The 27,560-nt window shown below is 38.0% G+C and overlaps 1 protein-coding gene across 1 annotated transcript in view; it reads right to left on the bottom strand.

The window, feature by feature from the left end:
- LOC130599204 (histone H1A-like) overlaps positions 1-27,560 on the bottom strand; it is a 95,428-nt gene that overhangs the window by 4,302 nt on the left and 63,566 nt on the right. The window contains exons 15-18 of the mRNA XM_057409478.1: positions 22,571-22,600; positions 8,046-8,072; positions 6,929-6,979; positions 1,186-1,227 (exon numbers count right to left, since the gene is read on the bottom strand). Of these exons, the coding sequence (XP_057265461.1) occupies positions 1,186-1,227; positions 6,929-6,979; positions 8,046-8,072; positions 22,571-22,600 (150 nt within the window). The remainder of the gene's footprint in view (positions 1-1,185; positions 1,228-6,928; positions 6,980-8,045; positions 8,073-22,570; positions 22,601-27,560) is intronic.

The raw sequence follows: 27,560 nt of genomic DNA, 5'->3' as shown, positions 1-27,560 counted from the left end.
ATTCCATACCACAGCACGTCATGCCCAGGAGGTAACTGAGAGTTACCTGGAAGGGGCTAGGACTGCAGGGTGGGATGAGGTATCAGTCGGTGCTTGGTCGGGCTGGGGGGCGAGTTATCGGTTGGCTGGTGGTGAGGTGTTGTATTCTCTTCCCTTGTTATTTCCTTTATCATTATTATCATTGGTGGTAGCAGTAGTGATCTGTGTTATACCTTAGTTACTAAACTGTTCTCATCTCAACCTGTGGGAGTTTCATTCTTTTTGATTCTCCCCTCTGTCCCTCCGGGAGTAGGGGGAGGGAAGGAAGAGGGGGAGTGAGTGAACGAGCTGCCTGACTGGGTTTAAACCACGACACTGGCACCTTTCAGCTTTAAACAAAACTATTTTCACTAATTTAGTGAAAATATTCATCATCATCATCATCATCCTCATATCAAATGAAAAGCTGTTGGCCTCATTGTCCAGGATTTAGCAATCTCTTTCATTTTGTTTGGATTGAGGTTACCTCCAGTAATAATCAAGAGGTAGGTATCTAGAAAGGTACTTCAAAACAGCTTTTTATTGACTGTCAATGATGATGAGAATGTTCTAATCCCTTGGATGACCCTTCAGGTCTTCTGTAACAGTCATTATTATTTGAATTTTTTTCTGCCAGCATTATTATTACAAAACCTACAAGGTCTAAGTCATAGAAAAGACCTAGAAACTTAAGGATTAGTTCCAAAAATATTTTCAAGATCATAAAGCCAATTTAAGATACATCCAAGTTCTTAATCTAACTGGTGACTCATCCTCCTGCATTACCCCTTACTTGGGCATTGGTCTTTGTGCTAAAAATTAAGTCTCTTGAAAGATCTGATCTTACAAGGGTACATGGGATCATTTCAGGGATCTGATTTACAGCTACACCCCACTTCATTAGCCAACTCTGGTAGAGAGGCTGGAACAAACAGCCCAAATGTCTTGACTTTGTTGGTCAATGAAAAGACTGGTTCTTAGAATGTTACCTACAATTGTCACTTTGCTGAATTAGCTCTAAAAAAGTGCTAAGTCAGATATTTCAAAATACTGTAAAAAATGATTGCAGTGCAAATGTACTACATTAGATGAGTGCTAAATAGTGTTTAATATCCCTCCCTTTCCCCCTTCCCATCCATAAATCAGCAGAGAATCACTTCTTCTTACCTGACTTCTCACCGGGAGTTGTCTTTTGTTTAATTTTCTCCTCTGCATTTTGAAAGCAGCATTACAATTAGAAATTCACACTGTATTAGCATATACTGGAAAAATATCTCTATACATATATGTATATATTATACAAATGGTTTACAATGACAAAATAAATGGATGTATTTAGCATCACTATCCCACCATAGCACTATGAAACAGCATGTGTGACTTCTAACTGAATGGTGATATCATACTGCATGTAAAAAATAAATCACTAGGCCTAATGTCTCAGCCTCCAGAAAAGAGCCACATGCCTGGCAGTGTGTTTCAGGCAGGCACTCAGGTAAAAAACATGCTAATAATATCACTATTATAACTTTGTGAACATCACCTTCCTAGGTGTCTAAGTTCAACAGTTTGGTATTATACGACACCGAGAACTTCTGCTTAGATACTAACCACAAATATGAATGGAAATACCTACATATGTCTATGCTCTGAAGATGAGAGAGGTATGGAGACCTCCAAGCATATGCTAACTCACAGAGGCACATCCACATGGGAGAGTGTCAGTCTGAATGTGAGTTCATACCACCTGCCAATGGACAAGCTTACCAACACCCAACTGGTTATCTGTCACAAAATATTAGAGCAGCCCTAAACTGCTGCTAATCTCATGAGAAAAGCTGCCCAAGTTCATGTACTCTTGGGCTGCATTTGGCTGTACTCAGCACAGTTCTCTGATAACATGGACCCATGTTGACATCAGCCACAGGACCTGAGCTGCCTCTCCTCCAAGTAAGCTGGCGGATGAAATTTTGGGCAGAGACATAGGTTGGCCTACACTTTTTGATCAGTTGGGGTTTGTCTCTAATTGCCCAATGGCCCAGTGAGGTGGGAATCAGGATGGTTTTTTTTTAGAATCTCTACTCTGCCCAGTTTAGCTGACTTGAACTTCACCCTTCCTAATACTTTCATAGCTCTACTCACATTTTCTCTTTTCCCATACCTGACTTCAAAGTTCTCTCCTAAGCCCTACCTTTCACCATTCACATACATGAATACTTTTCTTCTAATTATGTTTAAGACACATTCAGAATGGTATTTCCCCTTCCTCTTGCTGAGGTAATCAATTTACAGCCATATGCCTCTGGCCCCTTCATTTTCCCCAAGTTGCCTCTGTGATGCATCAGATTGAATCTGACAATGCTTGGACGGAGGTTGTATCAGGCAAGGATGTCTTGTGCCCCAAAGCCATTCAATTCAGCTGAGTACTAGCTGGCTAGAAACCCTCCCAGGTTTGTGCATGCACAAAGCTGCTTGGCTCTTGAACATGAGCAATGTCTCCAGCCTGGCAGTCAAAATTGTTCTTAAATGAGATGAAGGAGATGAAGTAATGCAAAGGGGAGGGGTGGCTAAAATAACTTGTGAACTACCAGATCTCCAGTTTACCTATCACTGTACATCTATACCCTCAAAAAGTCAACCTTAAGAACTGCTGGTTTTTTTTTTTTGGGGGGGGGGTGTATTTCTCTGGAACCCAAATGTCCACATTTGACTGCTAAATCCTAATATGCACTCTGACTAAACACTTGGATAACACAGTATCTAGAACAGCAGACTTCTGTGTGATCTCAAGATACCTGATGTTTTCTTTGAATTTAGCATGTAAGTTTCAGAGGATTGTTTTTCTGAGGGCAGAGAGAGCAGGTTTATCTACTTCTCTCTGCTGATTTCTTTTTAACTTGGCTCTCAGATTCTCAGAGGTGTGCACTTGCCAAAGAGGACCAAGACGACATTTGTCATACGTAAGTAGAGGGAGAAACAGTTTCGTTGTACAGGCCATTTTTCTCATCCTTAACACAGCAGCATCCAGCAAAACTACAATGCAAATATGGACACGAAAGATGCGGCAGTTGTGTTTTGGGGTTTGTTTGTTTGGTCTGGGGGTCTTTTATTTTTTTATGGAAGAAAATCAGCAGTGATGGAGGAACATACAGGGAGGGATAAAGCTCCATGGTTACTGAACTTTTCTATTCTTTGGAAATAAAATATAGCCTTGCATTACCATGCTTTTCAGTTGTCATCTAGTAAGTGGCAATTTAATTTCTCTTTGCTTGTATTAAGTTTAGGGATTTCTCCCCAATCCCGTTGTGCCCTCCTTACTCAGCTATTGTTATTGTCAGCTTCTTATGAAAGCAATGAATTAAAAAATCTTAAGTCCATTTCATGGCTGTCTGTGAAGGTAGAGTTTTTTTTATAGTAAAACCAACATCTGGAAGACACAACTTGTTGAGATGAAGTATCTTCTTTCTGCTCCTAGATGAGCTTTAGCATGTAACAGTGCATTTCACTAATTTAGATTTGGGCATTAAGTTTTCTACATGCCAGTCCACAAAAACCCTAAGCATGCTGACTTTAAACATAGCCCCTGTACCATCATAGAGTCATAGAATGGTTTGGGTTGGAAGGGACCTTAGAGGTCCTCCAGTTCCACCCTCCCCTGCCATGGCAGGGGCACCTTCCACTAAACCAGGTTGCTTAAAGCCCTGTCCAACCTGGCCTTGAACACTTTCAGGGATGCTGCAGCCACAACTTCTCTGGGCAACCTGTTTCAATGCATCACCACACTCACGGTAAAGGATTTCTTCCTTAAATCCAATCTAAATCTACCCTCTTCAGTTTAAAGCCATTCCCCCTTCTCCTATCACTACATGCCCTTGTAAGAAGTCCCTCTGCAGATTTTCTGTAGGCCCCCTTTAGGTATTGGAAGACTGTTACGAGGTCTCCCTGGAACATTCTATTCTCCAGACTGAGCAATCCCAGCTCCCTCAGCCTGTCTCCACAGGAGAGGTGCTTCAGCCCTCTGATCATCTTCATGAAACTCCTCTGGACTGGCTCCAACAGGTGCATATCCTACTCGTGTTGGGGGGCCCCAGAGCTGAATGCGGTACTGTACCTTTGCTGAAATCTGCTGTGTTAATCCATTGGATTAATGACAAGTAAAGTGCTAAATGTTTGGAGCTTCTCTTTCTTTGGATATTCTTTCTGCTCTTTTCAACACTAAATGAGATATTCTTTCTTTTCTAATTCTGGTGATAATTCACAGCAGTGTTTGCTCTGTAACTCTAGGAGTCAATCAAATAAGTCTCTGAGTAGATGGCATGTCTGATCCATTTAAAAGTAAGGGAGGAATTTCTTTTCAAACTTAATTCACACATGAAAGCAGAATGTCTTGGACAGGCTAAGGAATTTGCATTCATCTGAGAATAAATACAGTAATTCTCTGGTATTTATCACCTACCTATTCTGAAATCTACCCACACAGCAAGTATTGATCTGCTGATTGTATGGGAGAACACCCTGATGCATTTCCTATGGCTTTTTCTCTGAGTTTCTAGGATAATACATAGTACTTTGGCAAAAATATAAGTAATATTTCCCATTTCTCATGTACTTTTAATTTACTATACCATGAGGAGTCTGGCAAAAAGAAAAACTAAACAAGACACATCCCCCACCAACTGACGACCTCAAATGTTACAAAAAGTCCAAAATATTTTTTTGTGAATATTTCAGAAAAATTCAAATTTTGTTCTTATTTTGGATAAGCCCAAAGTTGAAAGTTTTGAAATTTTTCATTGGAGGGAATTCTGTCCTCTGCAGAGCTCCAGTTTTGCAGCACTGGAAGCATTAATATTAATTTTTTCTCTGATGTATGTAATTTAAATGGAAAAATACAAAGCTGTAAACGTTTCTGTATATTTCAGGCAGTTTCAGAGAAATGACATAAGGAATAAATTCTCCTGCTTTTCTTGCTCTCACACACATACACAAAACACACTTTAAACATTTCCCTCCAGGATCAATATATTTTCTGAAGTTCTCTGGTTTCTCAGTCATGTGATACACCTAAGTCTTCTGATAGGAGGCATAGGAATAATAATTTGAAGCTGACCTGAATCAAGGTGAAAAAGGAGACCACTGCTTTGTACAGAAGGAGGCTTTTATAATTCAGTCTGCTACCTCAAGAGCACTCATTGACACAGAGCAGGCAGAAGCACTGATACCACCGGTGCTTGCAGATTAATACTTCCAGTCATCAACTAAAACTCAAAACAGCCACTGCTCTCCAAAACAACCATTAATCACCTCGGAAGAGATTTTTTACGTTAAACGAAATTTAGGAAGATTTTTTCTTTTTCTTTTTTTTTTTTTTTTTTTTTAGGGCTTTAGTCTAGAATATACTGTGCTAAAGTAAGCTCCTAATCAGGCAAATGTAGTGGTTTGTGACATCATGCTCTGAGGTTTTCAAATGCCTTTCCAAGGAAATTTATTTTTATGCTGCTATCTGGATGAGATCAGGCTGATTGTGCAGGAGCACTGATTTCATTTTGCAGGAAAGGTGAGTGATCATGCCATCTGCCCAGGCAACCCACATTTTGGTCAACACTGACCCCTCCCAGGTGTCACTGAGCTGGAAAGGAGGGCTTCCTTGCCAGGACATTCCTGCCTTGTCTGAGCCCACCTGCACCTAACTGCTGGCTGATGATCTCTGCTAGATGTTAATACATAAAAAGTGAACAATGAGACAAAAAAAAACCAAAGAACAAACCCAAAAGCTTGGCCTATGTGTCGTTGAAGGTTAGAGTGAGAAACACTGGTTTTTTCCTCTGTTGTCTCAAACCCAGTAATACAACTTTATTAATCAGCTGCTCAAGGCTTGCAGGAAACCTCAAAATGTCTATGGAAATATTTAACTTACAAATAGAATATTGTATTATAATAACAAAGAAGAAAAATAGTAAATATGTAGGAGAAATTGTTTTCTTAAAAACAAAATAAGAAAAAGCATAATAAAAAAAATAAAGCCTGCCTGCTTCTCATTGAACACATAAAGTTTTAAGTGGTTTATCCAATCACTTATTCATGAGCTGCTCATTTGTATGTGAAGTTCAAAGAGCAGCACTTCCAACAAAGGTTGACAGGAGGCTGATACTTGCTTTTCAGTGCTCCCTGTGTCTGATAAGACTCTTCAGGAGCAATGTAAGTGGAGGACCAAAACCCATGATTTCTGTGAAGTTATTCTCTTAGTTTTGTTTCTTCACGCCAGACCCAGCCGTGGATCTCTGGGTGCCTTCCTCCTCAAAAAGCATGATGAGGCACAAAGCCCTGGTTCGAAAGGCAGACCCCGTCCTGCTCACCACAGCCAGTTGTTGCTTGTTATTACTTACAGTTTACAAAAATGCATAGCCAGCCCAGGATTAGCTTTGTGTGGGTTGTTTGTTAATTTGTTTCTGTTTGGTTTTTGTTTGTTTGTTTTCATTATTCAGCTTCTGCTCCTAGAGTCAGAAAATGGAGGTTGCCTCTGTTCAGTCTATCATGAACCCAGTGAGACTGTAGCTCCTCCTTTTTAGGGAGGCACACTTCATGTAATAACTGGTTACTCCTCTTTGATATACTGAAGGGCAGTAGAGAACTTGTTCCCCAAACTCTGGAAATCAGGTTTTGCTAACGCTTTATAAGCCATACTACAACAGTGAGAGAGAGTCACAGGAACTGTGGAAAAACTGTGAAAGCTTAATCCTTCTCGTTAAAATTCACCCATATTTTTGTTCTTCTCCCAAACTCTGAGAAAACCAATGACACAAAGCAAAAACAAGTGTCTAGCTCGGAGGAGTTCTCCAAGCTTCGTAAGCACCACATATCCTTATTGAGTGGAGCCTGGAGTAACTAGAAATTAAATTACCAAACCCACCTGGCTTAGTCTGAGATGAGTCAGCTTTTTCATGTTTAACACGATCATGCTCTGCAAATAAGAAAAAACCCTACATTAGAAAGCTTTTAAGTTTTTAGATTTTAAAAATAAAAGATTCCTATTATGATTTTTAAATATGACTTTGCATTACATACTCACACCAGACTTCAGAAGAATTTTTTATAAATATCTTCTTTGAGTAAACATATTTAATTATTTTTCCCCTAAGAAAATGAAAAATAATGCCAAAGAATTCTTTTTAGTTTTTAATGTGGTTTAAGAGATCACAAAATTCCATTTTTTTTTTTAAATATCATAAGGTTCCTAAAATTGTGAAAAACTTCTACTAATTTTGATTGCTATCACATATACAAAATTTGTCCTGGTGATTAATATAGACATCATAAAAGCATTTTACTACAACAGAAGTGGGGTTGTTTCATACAGACAAATAAAGGTTCAGTATACTGTATACATAAAAAATGTTCAGTATACAGTATACATAAAAAAAAGGAATTTTCCATGTTTCTCTGTTAGCCTGGATCCCACAGACATATTGTGAGGCAGTGACAATAATAAATATTATACTGTACTAAATATAAGCTGTATGCAACTTTCTGCTATTTAAAAACAGTGTGATATCCAAGCCTCAACATTATGAGACAGAATAAAACAAGGTTATGGCATTTCAGAGGAATGTTAAAAATATATTTAATTCTCATTTATTGCAGCTATGTCTAAATTGTGTAGCAGGTTACAGCTGCAGCATACCAAGAGATAAATCTCTCTGTTTCTTAGATTGGGGTCCTAGCCAGGGAATTGCACAGGCCCTTCCTTTTCTTTGTGCCCCTTGATTTTTTTTCCAGTACAAAGCTGCCATGGAGTCAGGGAGCACAGGTAGGTCCTATCTCAGCCCAAAAAGGAAAATAGTTTCCATGTAAACTGAGTCCTGTGAAACACACCTGGTCCTGCAGTACAGAGAGAGTCTTTTCAAACCAAGTCAGCATTTCCTGTGAGCTTGTGTTGATGAATCCCTTCTTAAGCTGCAAAAACTTTAACAACATAAATATCTCCTAAAAGCTCAAATGACAATGTTCTTTATCAACTTGATACTTACTGTGTTCGTGAGGTTTCTCTAAGGTCGCTAGAATTAAACAAAAGAGGTTTATTTTAATATTTATTTGTATGCCTGTAATGCAGGATTTAATGCTTTTTTTAAATTACATGTGTAGTTACATAAATGGCCAGTGAAAAAGGTTCCCAGAAAAAAAAACCACGCGAGATAAAAGTGAAAAATGAGCTAATGCTTTCCATGGACCTTAAGAGAACATTTTTCAGGTAAAGTGAGAGCTCAGGGAGTTGTACCCAATGCCATTTTTGATTCTACAGAAGGAAGTGAAATGCTGAGACCTAGCCCACCAGCTGGATTTTTCTTCTTGGCTTTTGCAAGGCAGCTGTTATTTTTAAGAAAATAAAGGCTCTCCCAGCTGCGTGTAGTGTGTGAAAGAGCATCATCCCACAGAGAGGTGCAGCAGTGCAGTGGATGAGCTGCCTTTGCAGGCCCGGCAACACAAGCAATAATTTTGCTGCTTTGAGCTCCTGGGCTCTGAATCACTGAGCTCTCGAGCTTCCACTCGGGGCAAAAAGTAACTGCTGTGCAAGAGGGTTTTTGTTTTGCTTGTTTTCCCTGCGGTATAAAACTGCTTCAATTTTATATCCAGCCTCTGTTTAATCCAAGTTGTTACTGAGCCCTTAAGGAGACAGCAACCGGAGATGGTGTGCAGAGCAAAGCAAAAACAACAAAACTTTTCTGGGGGTAATAGAGACTATAAACACAAATTAAGTGTATCTTCTTGTTCCTAAGTATAAAATCAGAAATAAGAAACAGCAGAAAAATAGGGATCCTATGACAAAGTTATATTTGTTATCTTTATATGTGTAATAAAACTTTTTTGTAAATTTAGGCTCACTTGTTTTGTCTAAACAACCTGAAACCTACAAAAAATATTTCCCTAAACATCTTAAACTTAGGTAAATTCTGTTGTAATTTAGTATCCATGAAATATCTCTGAAATTTGTAAAGGAAAATAGTTTTGTATTGTCTTAAAACACATAACAATATATGCTCATCTAGCTATAAATTTGATTTAGTAAAAGGAAATTCATGGCAAATATATGTAAAAAAACCCCAAACAGAACGTCAGGGGCTGATATAGTGACTTACATAGCTACCACAGAATATGAGTCACATAAGACTTTCAGTGGCCACCAAAAATGATCATAGCTTGGCCACATGTGAACAATATTAAAGAGTCTTTACTGTCACTGCTTGACGAATTTTACAAACAAGCTTTTGTTACACCATCCTTATGTCATATATGCATTTTGTTTTAAAACACTAAAATCAAATCACAGCCATTACACGTGAACTTTCTAGTGAACCCACTGCAGATATTTCCTTTTTTCTGCTGGTGAATATGAGTCACAGAAGAATGTTTAAAACTATAGAAACTCAACCCATGTCTGGCCTCACAAGTTCAGGAAGCTATTTGTGTTGCCCTTTTCCATATTTTTTATGGAGGTATTAATTAGCCAAAGTTGTATAGTGTCAGTATCCAGACAGAGCCTGAACACTGAGATCATAGCTATCAGCAGTTTCCTAAAAGCCTAACCCTCTTTTTTTTCTTGTGTACCACTCAGAGATATTGCTGCTGCATATCTTAATGAAATAATGAAAATCTAAAATAAAAAGGTTTTGCTGGATAAGTTGGCTGTTCTAAAACATATCTAAATTTTATTGAAAAAAAAAAACAAACCCAAAACATAACAAAGTGAAATTTTGAGATGGTCTTTAGGCTGTAAAGATAGACATCTGCATTATGACAAATCTGCTAATTATGATTTCCGTCCATTCACTATTAATCATATCCTTCTTATGTGTTGTATTATCTCATCAAGATCATAGAATCATAGAATCATAGAATAGTTAGGGTTGGAAAGGACCTTAAGATCATGTAGTTCCAACCACCCTGCCATGGGCAGGGACACCTCACACTAAACCATAGCACCCAAGGCCTCATCCAACCTGGTCTTGAACACTGCCAGGGATGGAGCATTCACAACTTCCCTGGGCAACCCATTCCAGTGCCTCACCACCCTAACAGGAAAGAATTTCCTCCTTATATCCAATCTAAACTTCCCCTGTTTAAGTTTTAACCCATTACCCCTTGTCCTATCACTACAGTCTCTAATGAAGAGTTCATCCCCAGCATCCCTATAGGCCCCCTTCAGATACTGGAAGGCTGCTATGAGGTCTCCACGCAGCCTTCTCTTCTCCAGGCTGAACAGCCCCAACTTCCTCAGCCTGTCTTCATATGGGAGGTGCTCCAGTCCCCTGATCATCCTCATGGCCCTTCTCTGGACTTGTTCCAACAGTTCCATGTCCTTTTTATGTTGAGGACACCAGAACTGCACACAATACTCCAGGTTGGGTCTCATAAGAGCAGAGTAAAGGGGAGGGATCACCTCCTTCGAGCTGCTGGTCACGCTCCTTTTGATGCAGCCCAGGATACGGTTGGCTTTCTGGGCTGCAAGCACACACTGCTGGCTCATGTTCATTTTCTCATCAATCAAAACCTCCAAGTCCTTCTCCGCAGGGCTGCTCTGAATCTCTTCTCTACCCAACCTGTAGCTGTGCCTGGGATTGCCCGACCCAGGTGCAGGACCTTGCACTTGGCATGGTTAAACTTCATGAGGCTGGCATCAGCCCACCTCACAAGCGTGTCGAGGTCCCTCTGGATGGCATTCCTTCCCTCCAGTGTACCAACCGAACCACACAGCTTGGTGTCATCGGCAAACTTGCTGAGGGAGCACTCAATCCCACTGTCCATGTCAGCGACGAAGATGTTAAACAAGACTGGTCCCAACACTGATCCCTGAGGGACACCACTCGTTACTGGTCTCCAGCTGGACAATGAGCCTGTGACTGCAATTCTTTTCATGTGTGAATTTTTTATTCACCAAGTAGTCCATCCATCAAGTTGATGTCTCTCCAGTTTAGAGACAAGGACATTGTGCGGGACAGCGTCCAATGCTTTGCGCAAGTCCAGGCAGTTGAAATCAGCTGCTTTGCCCCTATCCATCAGTTGTGTAGCCCCATCAGAGAAGGCCACCAATTTGGTTCAGGCATGATTTCCCCTTAGTGAAGCCATGTTGACTGTCATGAACCACCTCATTGTTTTCCATGTGCTTTACCATGCTTTCCAGGAGTACCTGCTCCAAGATTTTGCCAGGCACAGAGGTGAGACTGACTGCTCTGTAGGTCCCTGGGTCTTCCATTTTCCCTTCTTGAAAATGAGGGTTGTATTTCCCTTTTTCCAGTCGTCGGGAACTTCACCTGACTGCCATGATTTCCCAAATATGATGGACAGTGGCTTAGTACCTTTGTTCGCCAGCTCCTTCAGGACCCACGGATGGATTTCGTCAGGTCCCATGGACTTGTGCACATTCAGGTTCTTAAGATGGTCTCAAACCTGATCCTCTCCTACAGTGGGCCCAAGATCTTCATTCTCACAGTCCCTGCATCTGCCTTCCAAGACTCGATTGGTGTGGTAAGAGCACTTGCCGGTGAAGACTGAGGCAATGAATTCATTCAGAACCTCAGCCTTCTCCAAATCCTGTGTAGCCAGTTCTCCCGAGAGCTTCCTGAGGGGGCCTACGTTCTTCCTAGTCTGTTTTTTATTTGCTATGTACCTGTAGAATCCCCTCCTGTTATCCTTAACATCCCTAGCCAAGTTTAATTCTAACTGGGCCTTAGCTTTCCTAACCTGGTCCCTAGCTTACCGCACAACATCCATGTACTCTTCCCAGGCCACCTCTCCTTGCTTCCACTTATTATAAGCCTCTTTTTTCATTTGAATTTTCCTCAGGGTGTTATTCAAATGGTGAATACAGTAAGATGAAAGCCAAAACCTGAAATTCCAAGACCATTAATTTCATTTTTACAGTATCACATATGTCTATAACAGTTACTCAGTTACAGGGAAGAAGATAGAAGCTAAGTATCAATGATGTAGTCAAACTTTCCAATATATTGAACCATATATTCAATATAGGTATTTAACCTAGAGGGTGAGGAATCAGAGGCTGCATTCTGCTGCTCTCAGTCATTTCATGTAGTATCCTCCACTGAAAGTAAAGCACGTCTATTCAAATTTTGAATTTAAATACTATTTCTTTTTACAGTGCCTAGATAATCCGTGACACATGCTTCAAAATGTGTGGATGTTGAAAATCTTAATGATTTTAAAAAGTGACTTGGCAAATTAAAGAAAAATTTACAAAGTGCCCTTAAACATGAAGATAATGTTTCTGGCTTAGGAAGTTCCTGACCTGAGGTCCTGGGAGGTTACAGTATGATCTCTGTGTGGCTGTTTTATTCCTGTACACTTCCCTAGACATTTGCTGGTTTGGCCATTGGCAGAGAGTGTGTTGGGTTAGATCATCTCTTGGTCTCACTGTTCTGATGTTACTAATTAACAGGACTAGCTGTTGGGTAAATAACTGTTTGTTCTTAACAATTGTTAGAAAATTCACTCCTAAGTACTTTATATTCATTTGTTCAACACTTAAACTATATTAGAGGAAGAAAAGGGTCAGGTTGGGATCTAATGAAACCAGATGGATGTTTGATGAAATACTTGAAACTACATCAAATCTGAGCTTGATCAATGAAATTATCTGGTTCTATCCTCAGCAAAATGTTTTCAAATTTCTTTTGTGTCAATCTAAATTAAACTCAATATCAGGGCTTGGTAGTTATCTTGCTGTTTTTCACATTCACTTCAAATTTTCTTTGACTCTTTCTTTGTGCCTGCTATGGAATCATAGAATCATAGAATAGTTAGGGTTGGAAAGGACCTTAAGATCATCTAGTTCCAACCTCCATAACATGGGCAGGGACAGCTCCCACTATACCATGTCACCAAACCATTATCAAAGATAGACAGCAACACCACAGTCACTGAAGTGAAACACCTGGATAACTGGTGAGGTTTATCACACCTGTTTGTGTGGAGCACGGTATCAAATATTGGTACACTAACCCGTACAGCTGTTTTCTCTATAAACTCTTTGACCTTACCATCCTATTCTGAATTCCAGTAGGTTATTAATTATATAGTGTGTAGTTTTGTAAATTAGTTTCTGATATTGATTCAGAAACAAAATCCTCTGTTTTATTGAACCATAAATTGGTGAGACTAAAAGCAGAACATGCTTTTTGATTCTAACATGTCTATTTTCCATCTGGATAGCAGTCATTTGCTGTTCAGACAGCAAATATATTTGTGAGTGTGCACACTCTGTAAGAAAAAGATATGTTGTGCAGGAAATTAAAACAATGCCAGAACTATTTGTTTTTTATTTATTTTTTAGTGAAGAATAACAAAATAATAATACACGCTGTAGCTGAGAAAATTATTTCCAATTGGATAGTTACATGTACAAGTAAGAAAGTTACTTTACATCAGGCTAAGTAAGAGCCTGGATCATCTCTCATTAAAGAGAGCACAAACTCTTTAACAGGATTTGGACTCTGCATCAGAAGAACACACCCATGATGTTTATCTGTAACAGCATTGCAGGCCAAAAGAGGAATCAAGATCAATAGCAGTCTTTTAATGTAATTCCCAAGATTTGTGCCTTAACCTTCCAGTTTATACATCATGATGAAGGATAAATCTTTGCTTTCCTTATTCAAGCTAAGTTAGTCCATTCTTCCTGAAAATAAGCCATAGACAAACAAAAAAATTTGGCCCTTACACAAAGTAATGGGCATTCCTCCTTAAAAATTCATTTTGTAATCTGCAAGAATTTAAGATGCCGCATCACTCTGCCTCATCATCAGTGTGTTTTTAATTTAAGGTTGGATAAAACTGTCAGTGCAAGGTTTTACAGACTGGAACAACTGTATTATCAAAAAGTCAACCATAATAAAACATATTCTTTACACTGGGATGGTTCAGAATGTCTTAGATTATATCAGCTTCAGGAAAAAAGGGGATTATTAGGATTTATCATTGTTCAAAAGCAGCTCCCTGCCTTTGTGAAGTTATTGTCTGTACCCTTTGTCATTCAAAGGAGAAATCTAATGTTCCCACAAGGTTCCTAGATCAGCAGACCCTGTCTCCCATATCTGCCTGTGTCCTACTCAAGTCCTGCTGGCTGACTGAGCAGCTGGCAGACTGTGCAAAAAAAGCAGTCTAATGAGCATATGTCAAAAAAAATGACTCCTCACAAAACAGATCAGCTGCAGCAAGCTTCCAATAAAGAGAATGGCCTGTGCTCACCCTGACCCTTGCTCTATGGTAGAAAATTGCCTTGACAGTGTATGGCCAATAGATGGATGGGTCATAGAAAGCAAGCAAGAAGAATGTGATAGTGGGGTTAATAGAGGAACTTGTATAATTAAAGTGCATGCTGTCCAAGACTTGTCCTTAAAGGTTCTCTTAATTCCCTACAGTGTTCATTTTACATTTCTGGTTTACCTTAAACCTACTGCTTTCCAGGTTATCTGTAGAGGTTTCCATATGTTCATGGAGTATTATTCCACATTAACATGGCAGGTATGGAATACTAAGCGATTTATCTAAGGCTATCTGAAAGGTTTGCAGGAAAGCAGAGAACTTGAGGTTCCAGGTAGTGCTCTCACTTTTATTCGTTTGCAGGGAGTGCTCATCTAGGTCTGTGCAGCACCACAGACTTCCTTGGACCACTGTTTCAACAGAAGTCTTGTGACTAATGATGGTAATAGGGTAAATGGTTACGGCAAACCTTCCTAAAATGCCATGGTTCTCCATTATATTAATAAATAACCACTGATATCAGAGCATGCAGGGTATTCACTTGCAACAGGCTGATGTTTCTATCTTTGCTTTCCACCAAAAATCTGTCAGGCTGCTCTCCCAGTTTCTTCTGCTTTTGTTCCATTACCAGAGTAACCTGGTCCAAGATATATGCTTTCGTACGGTTAGCATGTTTGTGTCTTTTCTGTTTGGCTTGCCTTATACCTCGGGGCTGTGTAGTGAAGAATGAGCTGACTCTTGGGTTTGGGGGATTTTGCTGCTGTTGTCTAGAGCAACTTGTTTTTTAAAACTTATTTTTAACTGGTAATTCAAGAGTATTTTATACAAACTGGGGGAAAAAAAAGGGATATTTCAGAAAGACAAGGAAAGGGAGAAACTTAATATGGCATAAATGTGGTAAAAGTAGGAAAGAAGTACAGACATTTCTGATAATTTTAAATGATTTTTAATGAGAGGAATTGGTTCGAGTTGAATCTGAGATGCATGCCTGTAGGGAGCATCAGTAATGATTCCAATCCTTCTCTATTTCCCAGTTTGTCTGTTAAACAATAGAAATGCACTGGGAAATGTAAGTCTTGTTGAAACAGCAATCTTGTACGATTACACTGAAAGCTAATGTCTTTAAGGTACTACAAGTTTTAAAATCCCAGGAGGACAAATCTTCCATCGATGGAGCTGGAAAGAATGAAATTTCAGTCAAATGTAGATGAGGTACATGTGCTGCATTAATGTATTCAGCTTTAGGCATGTGTGGCGAAAGACCTGAAGAGCTTCCTCTCAATATCATCCTCAGCTTCTGGCGTTCTCATGTGCTCTTCCCTGAAATTGTGGGATGGGAACATACAGATGAGGGACAATATTTTAGAAATATCAGTTTTACATTTGCATATAGCTAAGGCAAAACATAGCCAAGCTCAGGCCATGCTTTATTGCAACACAAATTATTGACTCGTAAAGTGTAACTGAGCGATATCTGGCAGACTGAGGTATGTTGGATGTTAAAGTGATGGCTTTTTTTTGAGCAGAAATAGTGTGTTCACCATTCTATATAAATTGAAGCCAAAATAAACACCTCTTGCAGATATTAATATTCATTAGTATTTGAATCTTTATTTCATAATGCCTGTTATTTGCAAAAGGTGCCAGAATCAATGCAAATACCTCAAATATAAACTCCTTTGTTGAGCTCTTTTTTAACTATGACTGGATTTGTAAAAGCATAATTATGGCTGAGTAGATATTTACATATATTATTAAATAAATGTAAAATAATTGCCAGTGAGACAAGAATACCCTGGAATACCTGGAATTCCATCCCCATCTCTTGAAGTATGTAAGACCAGGTTGGATGGGGCTTTGAGCAATCTGGTCTTGTGATGGGTGTCCCCTGGCTGTGTCAGGGGGATTGGAACTAGATGATCTTTAATGTCCCTTCTAACAGTAACTATTCTGTGATTCTACAAAGAATAAGATGACCTTATGAAAGTCTAGAAAATAAGATTTTTGGAGGAAAGATTAGTTGATATTAAGGGTGAATAACAGTAAAAAATAATTAGCTTTTGAAAAAATGGACTTTTAACAGTGTGCTACCGAAATTAATATGGTGATTAAAGGAGAGGGTTAAAGATTAGCTTCTACAGAACATCCTAAACCATCATCATTCTTCATGAAATGCTGCTGATCACTGGTTTTGCTTTAATTGCAATTTTATAAGAGCACATTTCTGAAAGTGATGTCTGCACAGATAAAAAAAGAAATGTAGATTATCACCAGAAAAACTGTTCATTCTGGAATTTCATTTGAATAGAACACCTCTGAGCATTCATTTGCAGACATCTTTACTCAGAGCAATAAAGTAATAGTTTATCCCATGGGGAAATTTTTAGTCAATTAACCATGTGTTATACGGATATCCAGGTGTTTAAGCATATTATGCTGATTGACAGGTGAGAGTGTTGCTGACATTATGCCAATATACATGTATTATACCTAACTTACGGTAGCAACAGAGGCCACCAATTACAGAGATTACTTTTTCTACAGAAATCACAGCTGTTTCATAATCATTAAAATACTAGTTTAACTGTCTCCATGTATTGGTAACAGGGGCTGAATAAATTATTGTTATACTTTAAGGCAAGTAAGAATGATTAACACAAGTTGTAATCATACCTGCAATTGAAATGCTATGCTAGGTCTATCAGTATGAATTATTTTGCAGGTTTGTTGTTACATAAGATACAAAAAAGGTATAATCTCAATTTTACCTTGAATGGATTACATGGGTGTTACCAGTGACAAGGTTTAGATAAAATATTTTGAGAATAAAATGCATAGAGAATAAATTTGTGGGTATTTAAAGAAAAAAAAAACAACACTGATGCAAGTTAGCATCATTACTTTTATGTGCCTTAACCAAACCTAAACTGTGTTCCTTGTTATAGTCAAGTCAGAAATATAGTTATATCCATGGGGCAATTCTTTTTATTCTGACAGATATGTGAAACAGTTGAAACACTCTCTGCAGATGCTTATTTCTCTCCATTAACTCTAAAGTGAAATTAGGGTGAATAGCTTTTATGTAGCTGATTAATTTTAGACATCTATGCTTGCTTGAGTTAAAGTTTCTTAATGATTAAATTTATCTGAGGATCTAAAAGTTCTTTAAATTTATGAATGCAGTGAAAAATCTTCACCCCACTGCACTCATCATTCCTTTGCCTGCTTTCTATTTATATTGAGTGGGTACTTTGAAGGGCATGTTCTGGTCATGTCTTATCCTAACTGAAATATCTGCAACATGGAAAGTACATGAGCCTGGTCCCTCAAGATCTGGCCATCACTTAACAAAGGTTGTACAGACCAGTAAGTCTCTCATAACCCTGCAAAATGAGCATAAATTATTTATAACCCCCAAGATAGCTGAGATGAGGTGAACAGAGGTCAAGCAAATTTCAGCTAAATGATGCAGACTTTTCAAAGCATCTTCCACATTTCATTCAAATGCTCCAGCCATCATTATTCTTTGAAAATGCCAAGGTTTTGTTGCTTCACCTTGGGAAGTCAAATACTAATGTATGGCCAGTCATCTATTAAACGAAAAAAATCTTCAGGTAGGACCGGATTAACACCGAGTTACACCTTGTGTGTAGTTTAAGGCTCCTATGAAGAGTTCTTCAATAAACCAATGTTGTTTAGTTCTTAATCTGATTCAGGAAGGAATGTTAACTACTGGCTTGAAGATCTTTTGAGCTCCATCTTGTGGCTAATTCAGTAATTTTAACCTCTTGAGAGAGATGCCTATCCTAACTGTAGTCAAAATAGCACTGCTAGTTTAACATCATATTAGCATGTGACTGGTTTTATTATCTTCCCATAGATAATACAGTATTTTTGACACCATTTTAAGAATATGCTCTTCTACCTTTTTTTTTTTTGTCCCCTACCTTTTTTTTTTTTTCTTTTTAGGAGTACACATTCTGTTAGCAGGCTGTGTTATACAGTTTGTAGTTGTAGAATTAGGCATATTAGAAAACTACCTGTGAAAGTGTGGTTCATGTTGCACTGGTGGTACTCACAGATGAGAGCAGAAATCCCACCCTGATATGACCATTTCCTCTATGAATAAGAAGGCTGTCTTCCAGTTTTCTGGTCAACTCCAAAGCTAAGCAGTTCTGAAATGCACTACTGCCCAGTTCTTTTTTACTTTGGAAAGCATCTTGATTTTTATATACATTGACAAAGGACATTGCTGTGCCTTGGACAGTTTATACCATACTCTGTATGCATAGCAGCAGTTGACAAACAATGGATAGGGTATTATTACCAGGAGTAATTGAAAGAAATTGTCCTTTACTGGATTGGCAAAAATACGTAGTTTGGAGCTGGAATGTACATGCCTTACCCATTTTCTGCATTTTTTGATATTAGCTACACTCAGACTATATGCAGTGTTTTGCACCATAATGTGCTTATTAGGAAAAGGTTAAAACATGATCCTTCATACCTTCCTGTGAAATTACTGCCAATGAAACTTGTCAGATGAATGTGTTTTTTTTTTAAACTATTAAATGAATTGAAGGGCAAACTGCCAGAGTGATAATGCTGAAAATCAGAACGGGAGACATGTTAGCGACAGGCAACTCTCTTCTGCATCCAACTAGCTTACAAGTACTCATAACATCTAAGTAGTTTATATAGGAGATGGGACTCCCAAAAGACAACTATCCTGAATTAGAGGTGGATTCTGACTTGCCCCCAGAAGCAAGACAAGATTTCTCTCTCTGCAGGAAGCCTGGAGAAACCAACTTCCTGACAACTGAGGTTCACAATTCACTTTAAACAATGGGACTGTTATTACACATATGCATGTGAGTGCACAACCCACAAGGATTCTGCGATGGTTAAATGGGTTCACTAGAATCACAGAAGCAAAGAATCTTAAGGCAAGCTGACCTGGAGAGAGAATTTACTAAGGGTGCTTGCTTAACATCCCTATCTTAGTCCATGCCCTCTTTAGTCAGATATCAATAAGGCAAAAGAACTGTGAACTGAAATGAGATATTCCATTTTATGCAGAACTAAGAAATCTTGAAATTGGCTTTAATCTGGCTACCTTTCACACAAAGAGTTTTCGAAGCTCTCTGGAATTATGAAATATTACTGAAATACAAAAATAGTGGTTTGATTTAAAAAATATTAAAATTCCTTTTGTTTCAAGAGGGCACTTGAAACTGAAAAAGTGCTGATTTTTTTTTTTTTGTTACAGCTCTATTTATTGTTTTTTGGAGATGCCCTGAGGCTAATGGGCTTTGTCACAAATCACCAATGCAGGTGAGTATTGTAATTCACTCGAATCCCTGATTGCAGCACTTTGAATTATGAGCAAGGGTTAAAAATTTCCATGTTCTGATAGCCAGATTTGCTCTTGGGGATTTTAGGAACTACCTTACTCAAGCAAAAAGTTGCTACCTCTTGACCTTTAGGAATTGCCAACTGTTTACACATTTCTATGACATGGCCTCTCTCCCACACATTGAAAGAAGTCATAACAGATGCTGGAAGCTGAAGCTTTGGTCACAAAGTCTTAGGACTTCAGTCACAATGTCTTAGAGAGCTAACCTTTTAAATAGAAAGGATTAATATGTAAATTTCATGTATAAATTGTGCCTTAAGGTTCCTGTTAGTATCACTGATATTTGGTGAATCACTGAAGTACATAAGATTTCTTCACTTTAATATTGTTCTTTCTTTGTCTTTCAAACTCCTCTATGTCTGATTTGGGCTATGTACAGAATGCACCGTTGATAGAAAATGACATTCCATCTTCTCTTTCTGTGATGGCTTGTCACTGTATTGCTCATTATTGTTTTTCTAGAGGAGGGGTGTGCATTGGAAAAAGAATAATTGGAGAAGCTTCGCATGCAGTACAGTCCCTATATGCTCTGTTTATGGTGATTCGCATGAGAAATGGTAAAGTGGTATCTGAACTATGCATACTATTACTGCAATATATTTTGGATAATGAGCCAGTCAGTTTGGAGCTCTGGTTGGCTACTTCTATTACTTTTGCAACTGGGCAAAAATACTGTATCCCTAAGCAAAACCAGCAAACATCATTGCCTTTTCTTATTGCCAGTCAGAGGAATAGACATGCACCCTGGAGCAATTTTTATCGTAACAGAATAAGCAGAAATAAATAAAACCTGATCATAATAGAAATTAGGTAATAATAAGCAATACTTTCCATGTTAGGCCTGCAGAGAGTATGAAGCTAGCTAAAACATGGCATGTTCATGGTTTTGGAGGAGGCTTTGTTACTTCTCTCCATTTGTCCAGTTTTGTATATATCTACTGAAGACAGGAACATCTCTGAATTAAATTTCCTTAGTGGAAAATTTCATTTGACTAACATGGTTTTCACTAGAATCACTACTTCCTCTGCTGACAATGTAGTTTATGATATCAGAAAACCAGAGGGAGGTTTACTTCCAAAATAAATAAAATTATGATGTCTTAAGAATGGCCAAAGCTGACTTTCAGGCTGCACCTCCATGTTTCTGTGGAGTAGTTGGTGATGATCTCAAGATGAGGTACACCCTGCCCTGAGCCAGGTGCTTGAAAGTATCCTACGTATACTTGTTGGTAAATCTTTCCAACAAAATCAGAAATCAGAGGAAAATATTATTTTGTTTTTTGCAGAAAATATATAAGAAAATGTAATGGAAAAATTGATCCAACTTCAAAGCATGCACATTAAAGACTAATATTTTAATCAATTTTGTTAGGGAAGATTATTGTTAAGGAGGAAAAATATCCTAACCCATGAAAAGAAATGAACCAAGCAGTAGGTATTTCAAACAAATTCCCTTGATGTTCTTCTGTAAATGAATGCACCCATAACCTATGTGAAGCCTGACTAAAGTAGCACCTTTAACAATTACCTCACTCCTTTCTTTCCATTAAGGATGTAACAGTCCATGTGATAAATTGAAGGCTGTGAACACAGAAGGCATTTTGATGTCTGAAAACCACTGGCTCTAAGTGCACTTGCCAGTTTTCTTATTCTCCCTGCTTTGTGTGCTACCTTTCATGCCTCAGTTGCTGTAAATTAATCTTTGGACAAAATATCCTTCCTGATCCCTATTAAGCATGGTTGGTTTTGATAATAAAAATGAACTTTATTATTCAGTTAAACACATGAAATGAAATTTTGGCTCCAGTGGAGTGAATGGGAATTTTGCCACTAACATCAGCACAGCCAAGATTTCACTCATGAACTGTTAAAACAGTTGAGATTATAAATTTTTTTCCAGTTCAGTTAACAACTCTATAGTAGGGATAATGGAAAAAATAATAAATTATCAGAATGGGAAACATCTTCATGTATAGACAGTAAAGGCTGGCTCCATTGTTCGACTGTGTGAATCACAGAATTTCCAAATCTTTTTGAAACAAGAAGAGACACTTAGCCCTCCTTAGTCCCCCCATCAATAAACTTCAGAAATAAGGAGACATTTTTTTTCCTCACTTACTCAATGCTGAATATGAAATAATCCTCTGAAACCTATGGAAAATTTCTGGAAACATTCCCAGTTTAGTGAACAAGGTATGGCTTATTAAAAAAAAAAAAAATCAATAAAGTTGAATAGATTAAAGAAAAATGCCTTAATGCCAATATTTCATTATTTTTGTTTTTGAAATAAAATTGACAAATTACAAAAAAGTTTCAACTCAGCAAGTCTGATTCTATATATATATATATTTAGGGCCTGATAAATACAGTATATTTTTCTTTAAGCATATTAAGTAATGTTTTATATTCTGATTCTGGGCAATTTTTCCTACTAATCTGTTAAAATACCAAAGAAAGACTTCAGCAAAGATTACGTGCATGCTCCATACATATCTGAAAGGAGGAAATTAAATGCGCCTAGGAAAGGTCTTCTGCAAAGAACTAACAGCCAGGTCAGCATACACGGTGCACTGCCAGTTTTGTTCTCTGACAAATCCTAACATGGTAACAAAGAGCTTTCATTTTCTTCCCAGTCAGAAAGATGAAGTGTCTGATACTGGGCTGTGTTGGCCTGTGGTAAAAAGGAGCTAACAATACTGGAAATGACAACTGTGTTATCACAGTAGGAGTAGATAAAACTGGCTGATGGTAGCACATGAGGTGGTGTATGTCATCACAATTGTATCACTGAATAAAAGAAACATTTCTCGCAGCAGTCACAGCCTGAAAGACACTTCAGTCAAGGGAAAATAATTGATTTACCTTTCTTCTCCCCATCCTTTTTCACAGCAGCTGAAACAGAAACAAAAATACTGTATTTTCACAATTGAAGTTAATAATATGTAATATCAGTGAAAATAATTCAAACACGCACGCATATATAGCGTGCATGTCACAAACCATACATAATTATGCAATATAGAAATAGATCTCTTTGCCAGATGAAGAAACTGATAATCAGAAAGATAGAGTGTTTTCTCACAGACACCTGGCTCTGCTGTTCATGAGAGAAAAATCCAGCTTTCTATATTCTCATACTTCTTTAGTCACAAAGTCATTTTTCATCCCAGACACTAATACTGGGAAATAGAGGCACAGAGTGAATATTTCAAAATCAATAATTTGAATGGGAAGGCATGAAGGTGTAAGGAGAGTTCAGAGGAAGGCTATGAAGATCCTTTGTTTAAGAGAAATATGTGCTTTTTTGCTATTAAAGCTTGTGGTGGTAAACAGATGAGGAAAAAAAACACCTGACATCATGTTCAGGTTTCTAAGCCTTTACCTAACATGAGGATTTACAAGACCTGATTATGCTGCGATCCCATCTGCAAATCCTACAGCATAAGTTTTGTGGAAAGGAAGATTGAAAAGAGACCAGAAGGAAACTGCTGCTTTAAACTTTAACCCCAGTTTAAATAACAGGGAATTATTTCCCCAGAGAAAGCTGTGCTGTGTGAGCAGTATTCAAAATCTGGAGACAAAATATAAGTCCCCCAAAAGCCATCTTGGGATTCCAAGCAAATAGTGCATGTATCTACAGTGGGTACTGAGGTATCTAAAGTGGGAGAATCACCTGCGAGAATGAAAATAAAGTTTTAGTATCTCAGGAATGTGCCCAGCAGTAGAAAAAAGTTTTCTTGCCTAGACTTAGTGGTACCAGATAAGGTTTCCAGGATACGGCCCTCCGCTTTCCTAAGTGATATTGCATAGCAAAGCTGTGAAGCATGCCATTCGCAAAACTGTCATTACTACAGATTTAGTACTTTTTCCCCCAAGAAGCTGCTATAGAACCCGCCATGGTTTTAGAAAGGCATGCTTACACTGTCACTTTAAGTGTGTTAGAGGGACCCCCAAATCAGCAGAAACCCCAAATGTCAAGACTGGGTAGGGCTTATAAGCAAACATGCAAATGCACCCCTGTGCTTCTGATTTCTGTCCTGCCATCTTATGGGATGTGCCTCACCATGGTTCTGGGCCTGAGGCAAGCACAAGCAGAGCAAAGTCCTTTCGGGCCTGCAACTCCTCTTACATCTATCCAATGTCTATGATTATCCTCTTGTGACATCTGTTTGAAATTTCACCTTGGCCACACTTTTTCTGAGGGAATATATTGTAAATACTCAACAAATCTTAAACGACAGAGAAACCTTCTTCTGACTACTGTTGCCAATAGCATTGTTCTGATCAAATCCTGATAGCCAAATTTAAGATGACAGGGAATAAATGAAAAAGAGCCATCCTCTTTTCTACTGCTGGGCACATTCTTGAGATACTAAAATGCCATCCTTTACACTGCTCTTTCAGAAGCAGAGCAATATATCTAAAGTGCAGCAAAAAGATGGATAGATTACCCAAAGAATTTGGTCTACAACTGATCAAGAGCCAGATTACCTGCTGAGAACAAATGTGAGTAATATATTGTAGCTGGGAAGGAAAGGACATGAAATAAAGTAGAATGATGAACTAGAAAATGTGATGCTCTGATATGAGAGATGCTCTTGGCTGTGGTTGTTTTTTTTTTTTACCTTGATTATTTGGAGAAAGAGCAAATTCTAAAGTCAACTATTTATTTTATTTTTTGCACTGTACTGATGAGGGGTATCATCTTATCCTTAAATTAGAATTTTCTATCTACAAACCTGTTCAAAGAGGACTGTGTTAATGGCCTTAAATCACAGTCTTCGTTTCCTAGCACTATCCAAATCCAGTTGCACACTTCCATTTAATATAGATATGGTACAAAGCAAAATATGCACATCAAGGATACATATCACATTTTCAAGGATCATGAATCCAGATTGACAACTGCTCCAGAAACTGGAAGTGAGCACCATCATCCTTTATGTTTTGGGAATGGTAGAAAAAATTCTTATGAACCATGATGGACCTTGTTCAAAGTAATAAGTATATTTATGGGGGGGGGGGGGGGTGGGAATCAGTTTCAGGATGGTTCTATTGTTTTTAACTTTTATCAGAAACTTGAAACTAGATCACCAGAAGTTCTTTAATCCCATAGACAGTGATGATTCCGAGGGACCTTTTTTTTTTTTTAACTATTCAGCAAACAGGAACATTTCTGAAATATTGAAAATAATTAGAAAAGACCAAAAATCTTGAAAACACTGTTTCCTATTCAACAATAGCCCGTTCCATGTAGCTTTGTGATGTAGCAGGAGCCAGGAACAGATATTTAGTCTGAATATTGCCAAATAAGTGATTTCTTCCAGAAATTCTCCTGTTATTTTTCTTATAACAAGCAATTAGTTCCATCCTGACACATGAAATTTAACTCCCTTTCTAAACTTACAATAATTAATTATGAAAATTTGAACTATGAAAACTGCCATTTTGTATAGATATCCAGTTCCTCTGTGGTGTTTTTGAAGATCCCTTGACTTAGATTTGTGATCTTCAATTTTATCATGGTCAGACTAATTAATCTAAAAGGTAATCTGTATTTTTCCTATTTGCCTTTCTGTGAGACATTTGTTGTGCTTTCCTAGCCCACTCTAGCACTTACATGATAAGTAACCTTTGTCGACAACACTCCAGACAAGGTGCATCTTTGATTTGTGCAATGGTGTTTTTCCTAATACATCTACATATGGAAGAAAGTTCTTCACTGGCTTGTCTGCATCAGTATTGAAGTCTTTTCCTAAATTTACATGCTTAATTTAGAGATAAATTCTTCTTTAATATTTTCCCTCCAGTATATATTTCATCTATTGACATTAAATTTTCTTTGCCATCACGCTGTCCATTCACCTTGTAAATTCAGTGTATCGCAGCCCCTTCTGATCCTGAATTCTTTAACTATGTCATATGAAAATTTCATTACATTATTATTTCTATCTTTGCCTGTTAATTAAGGAATATAACATGAATCCAGACATGGAATCATAAGCAATTCTGTAAACTGGTTGCAAGATTTAAATGAATCAGTTGTTTTCTGCTTCCTAATCAGATATCTATTTCCTTAAATACTGTTCCTCTTAGGCAGCAGCAATTTAGTTTCTGCAGTAATTCCTATACTGCAACTTCCCAAAGACCTATTTAAACCATCCCACAAATGCTGTGCTTATTACTCTATTAAAATATTTAAAACACTATTAGTAATATATAATTTCCTTTTGCAGATACCATGCAGGCTATATCTCTGTGATGTGATTTTCCAGATACTTGTTTTTGTTCTGATTTTAATTATGACTTCACCACTTTTCTGACTCAGTTTAAAATCTCTGAATAACCCTGATGTAATTTAACATATAGTATTTACCCTGACACACTTTGAGAGTAGTTGATTTGGCTGAAGTTGGCGGAAGTTTTGCTTACGTTAATTTGGTTATAGACGTGTAAGTTGCAGTCAAACAAGGTCAAATGCAGGCTCATTCCCTGCTTCAGGTACTCTGTGATAACTGTTCATATATATGCATACTTCTAAGCTGAAGTGAAAACCACCTCATGTAGAGAGCTAGAGCAAAGCAGCTGGCATTCACTAAGTTGATATTGTCTTTGCCCACCTCACCATAAATTGTCCATCTGTTCATAGCCTGAGAAATAGGTAATGGTTTAAAATATTTAAGAACTGTATGAAGTGCTGCATCTTTCTCAGGTCTTCCTTACAAATATTTTATATCTCTGTTCCAGTCTTTCTGAGTTTAGGATTTCTCCTATCCATGTCAAGAAAAATTTTAATCATGTCAAGAAGCCACAGTTAAAAGAACCAGTATACTTAACAACAGAGAGAAATTAGCCTTTAAATTTGTTGGCGCATCTGTGTTTAGAATTATTCCCATTCATTGGCAGGAAACACCTTTCTTACCCCTTTCATCCTTTGGGCCAGGTTTTAATGAGCAGGCTTGGAGAAATAAATTCTTATTCAATTATCTTGATGCATTTTATTATTAGTGGTCAAGGAAGATGTTGCAGTCAAATTAGCAACCTAGCTATCCTTTTTATCCTAATTTGTAAGAAATAGCTGCCAGACCTAGTAATTCACTAGATAACCCCCAAAAAAATTTTACAGTGTTTTCATTACCAGCAATGCCTTAATGAGAATACACAAACACATTATCTAGAATTAAAGCAATACAAGTGTGCAAGCTCTGCTTCAGATTATCAGGATTCACGCTGCATGGTTTATCAGGCCCCCTGTGAAGTCACTGGATAGAGGTGGTAAGAGGGTGGATACTGAGCTAGTCACCTTTGTGTGTGGAGTCAGGTCCAGCCTATCATCAACAACTAAGTCATACTGACTACTGGCAGAAACCTGACTTCTCCCATCCCTGTTTGAGTCCTTGATACCTAAAATGTATGAGGATTAATCCAAGCACAATCCCAAGGACAGGCACAAATCTCTGAAAATATCACAAAAGGCCAGCGAGTGGGGTAGAGCCACTCAGGGATCTGATCTCTCTGCTGCATCAGGGGGTGCAAATCTCTCTCTGACAATCTCACTTTTCAGAGAGAGTTCCCGAAGTACAAAATGTTTTTTGAGAGGGACAGTTTTCCCCTAGATCTGTGCAAAGAAAAGTGCATTTGGCAGTTAACCAGAGGGAGCCTGACTATGTCAGCTGTGGAGAAGCACGTTGTCTCAATCAGAGAGAATCCTGGTTTCTGATCTAAAATATTGTGTGAAACAATACTGTGCAACAAGAATTTTGATTTATTGTGTAAGCATATATAAATAAAAAGTTCTAGATATGCACTTAGAGGACTTTTCAGACTGCTGTTATAGAGATCTGGGAGTCCC

Source organism: Pezoporus wallicus, unplaced genomic scaffold, assembly GCF_028554395.1.
Source record: "Pezoporus wallicus isolate ANWC-B61680 ecotype Strahan unplaced genomic scaffold, APGP_CSIRO_Pwel_v1 contig_3817, whole genome shotgun sequence".
NCBI lineage: Eukaryota > Metazoa > Chordata > Aves > Psittaciformes > Psittacidae > Pezoporus > Pezoporus wallicus.
Note: the sequence above shows the minus strand (reverse complement) of the source record. Positions and strands in the feature narration are given on the sequence as shown.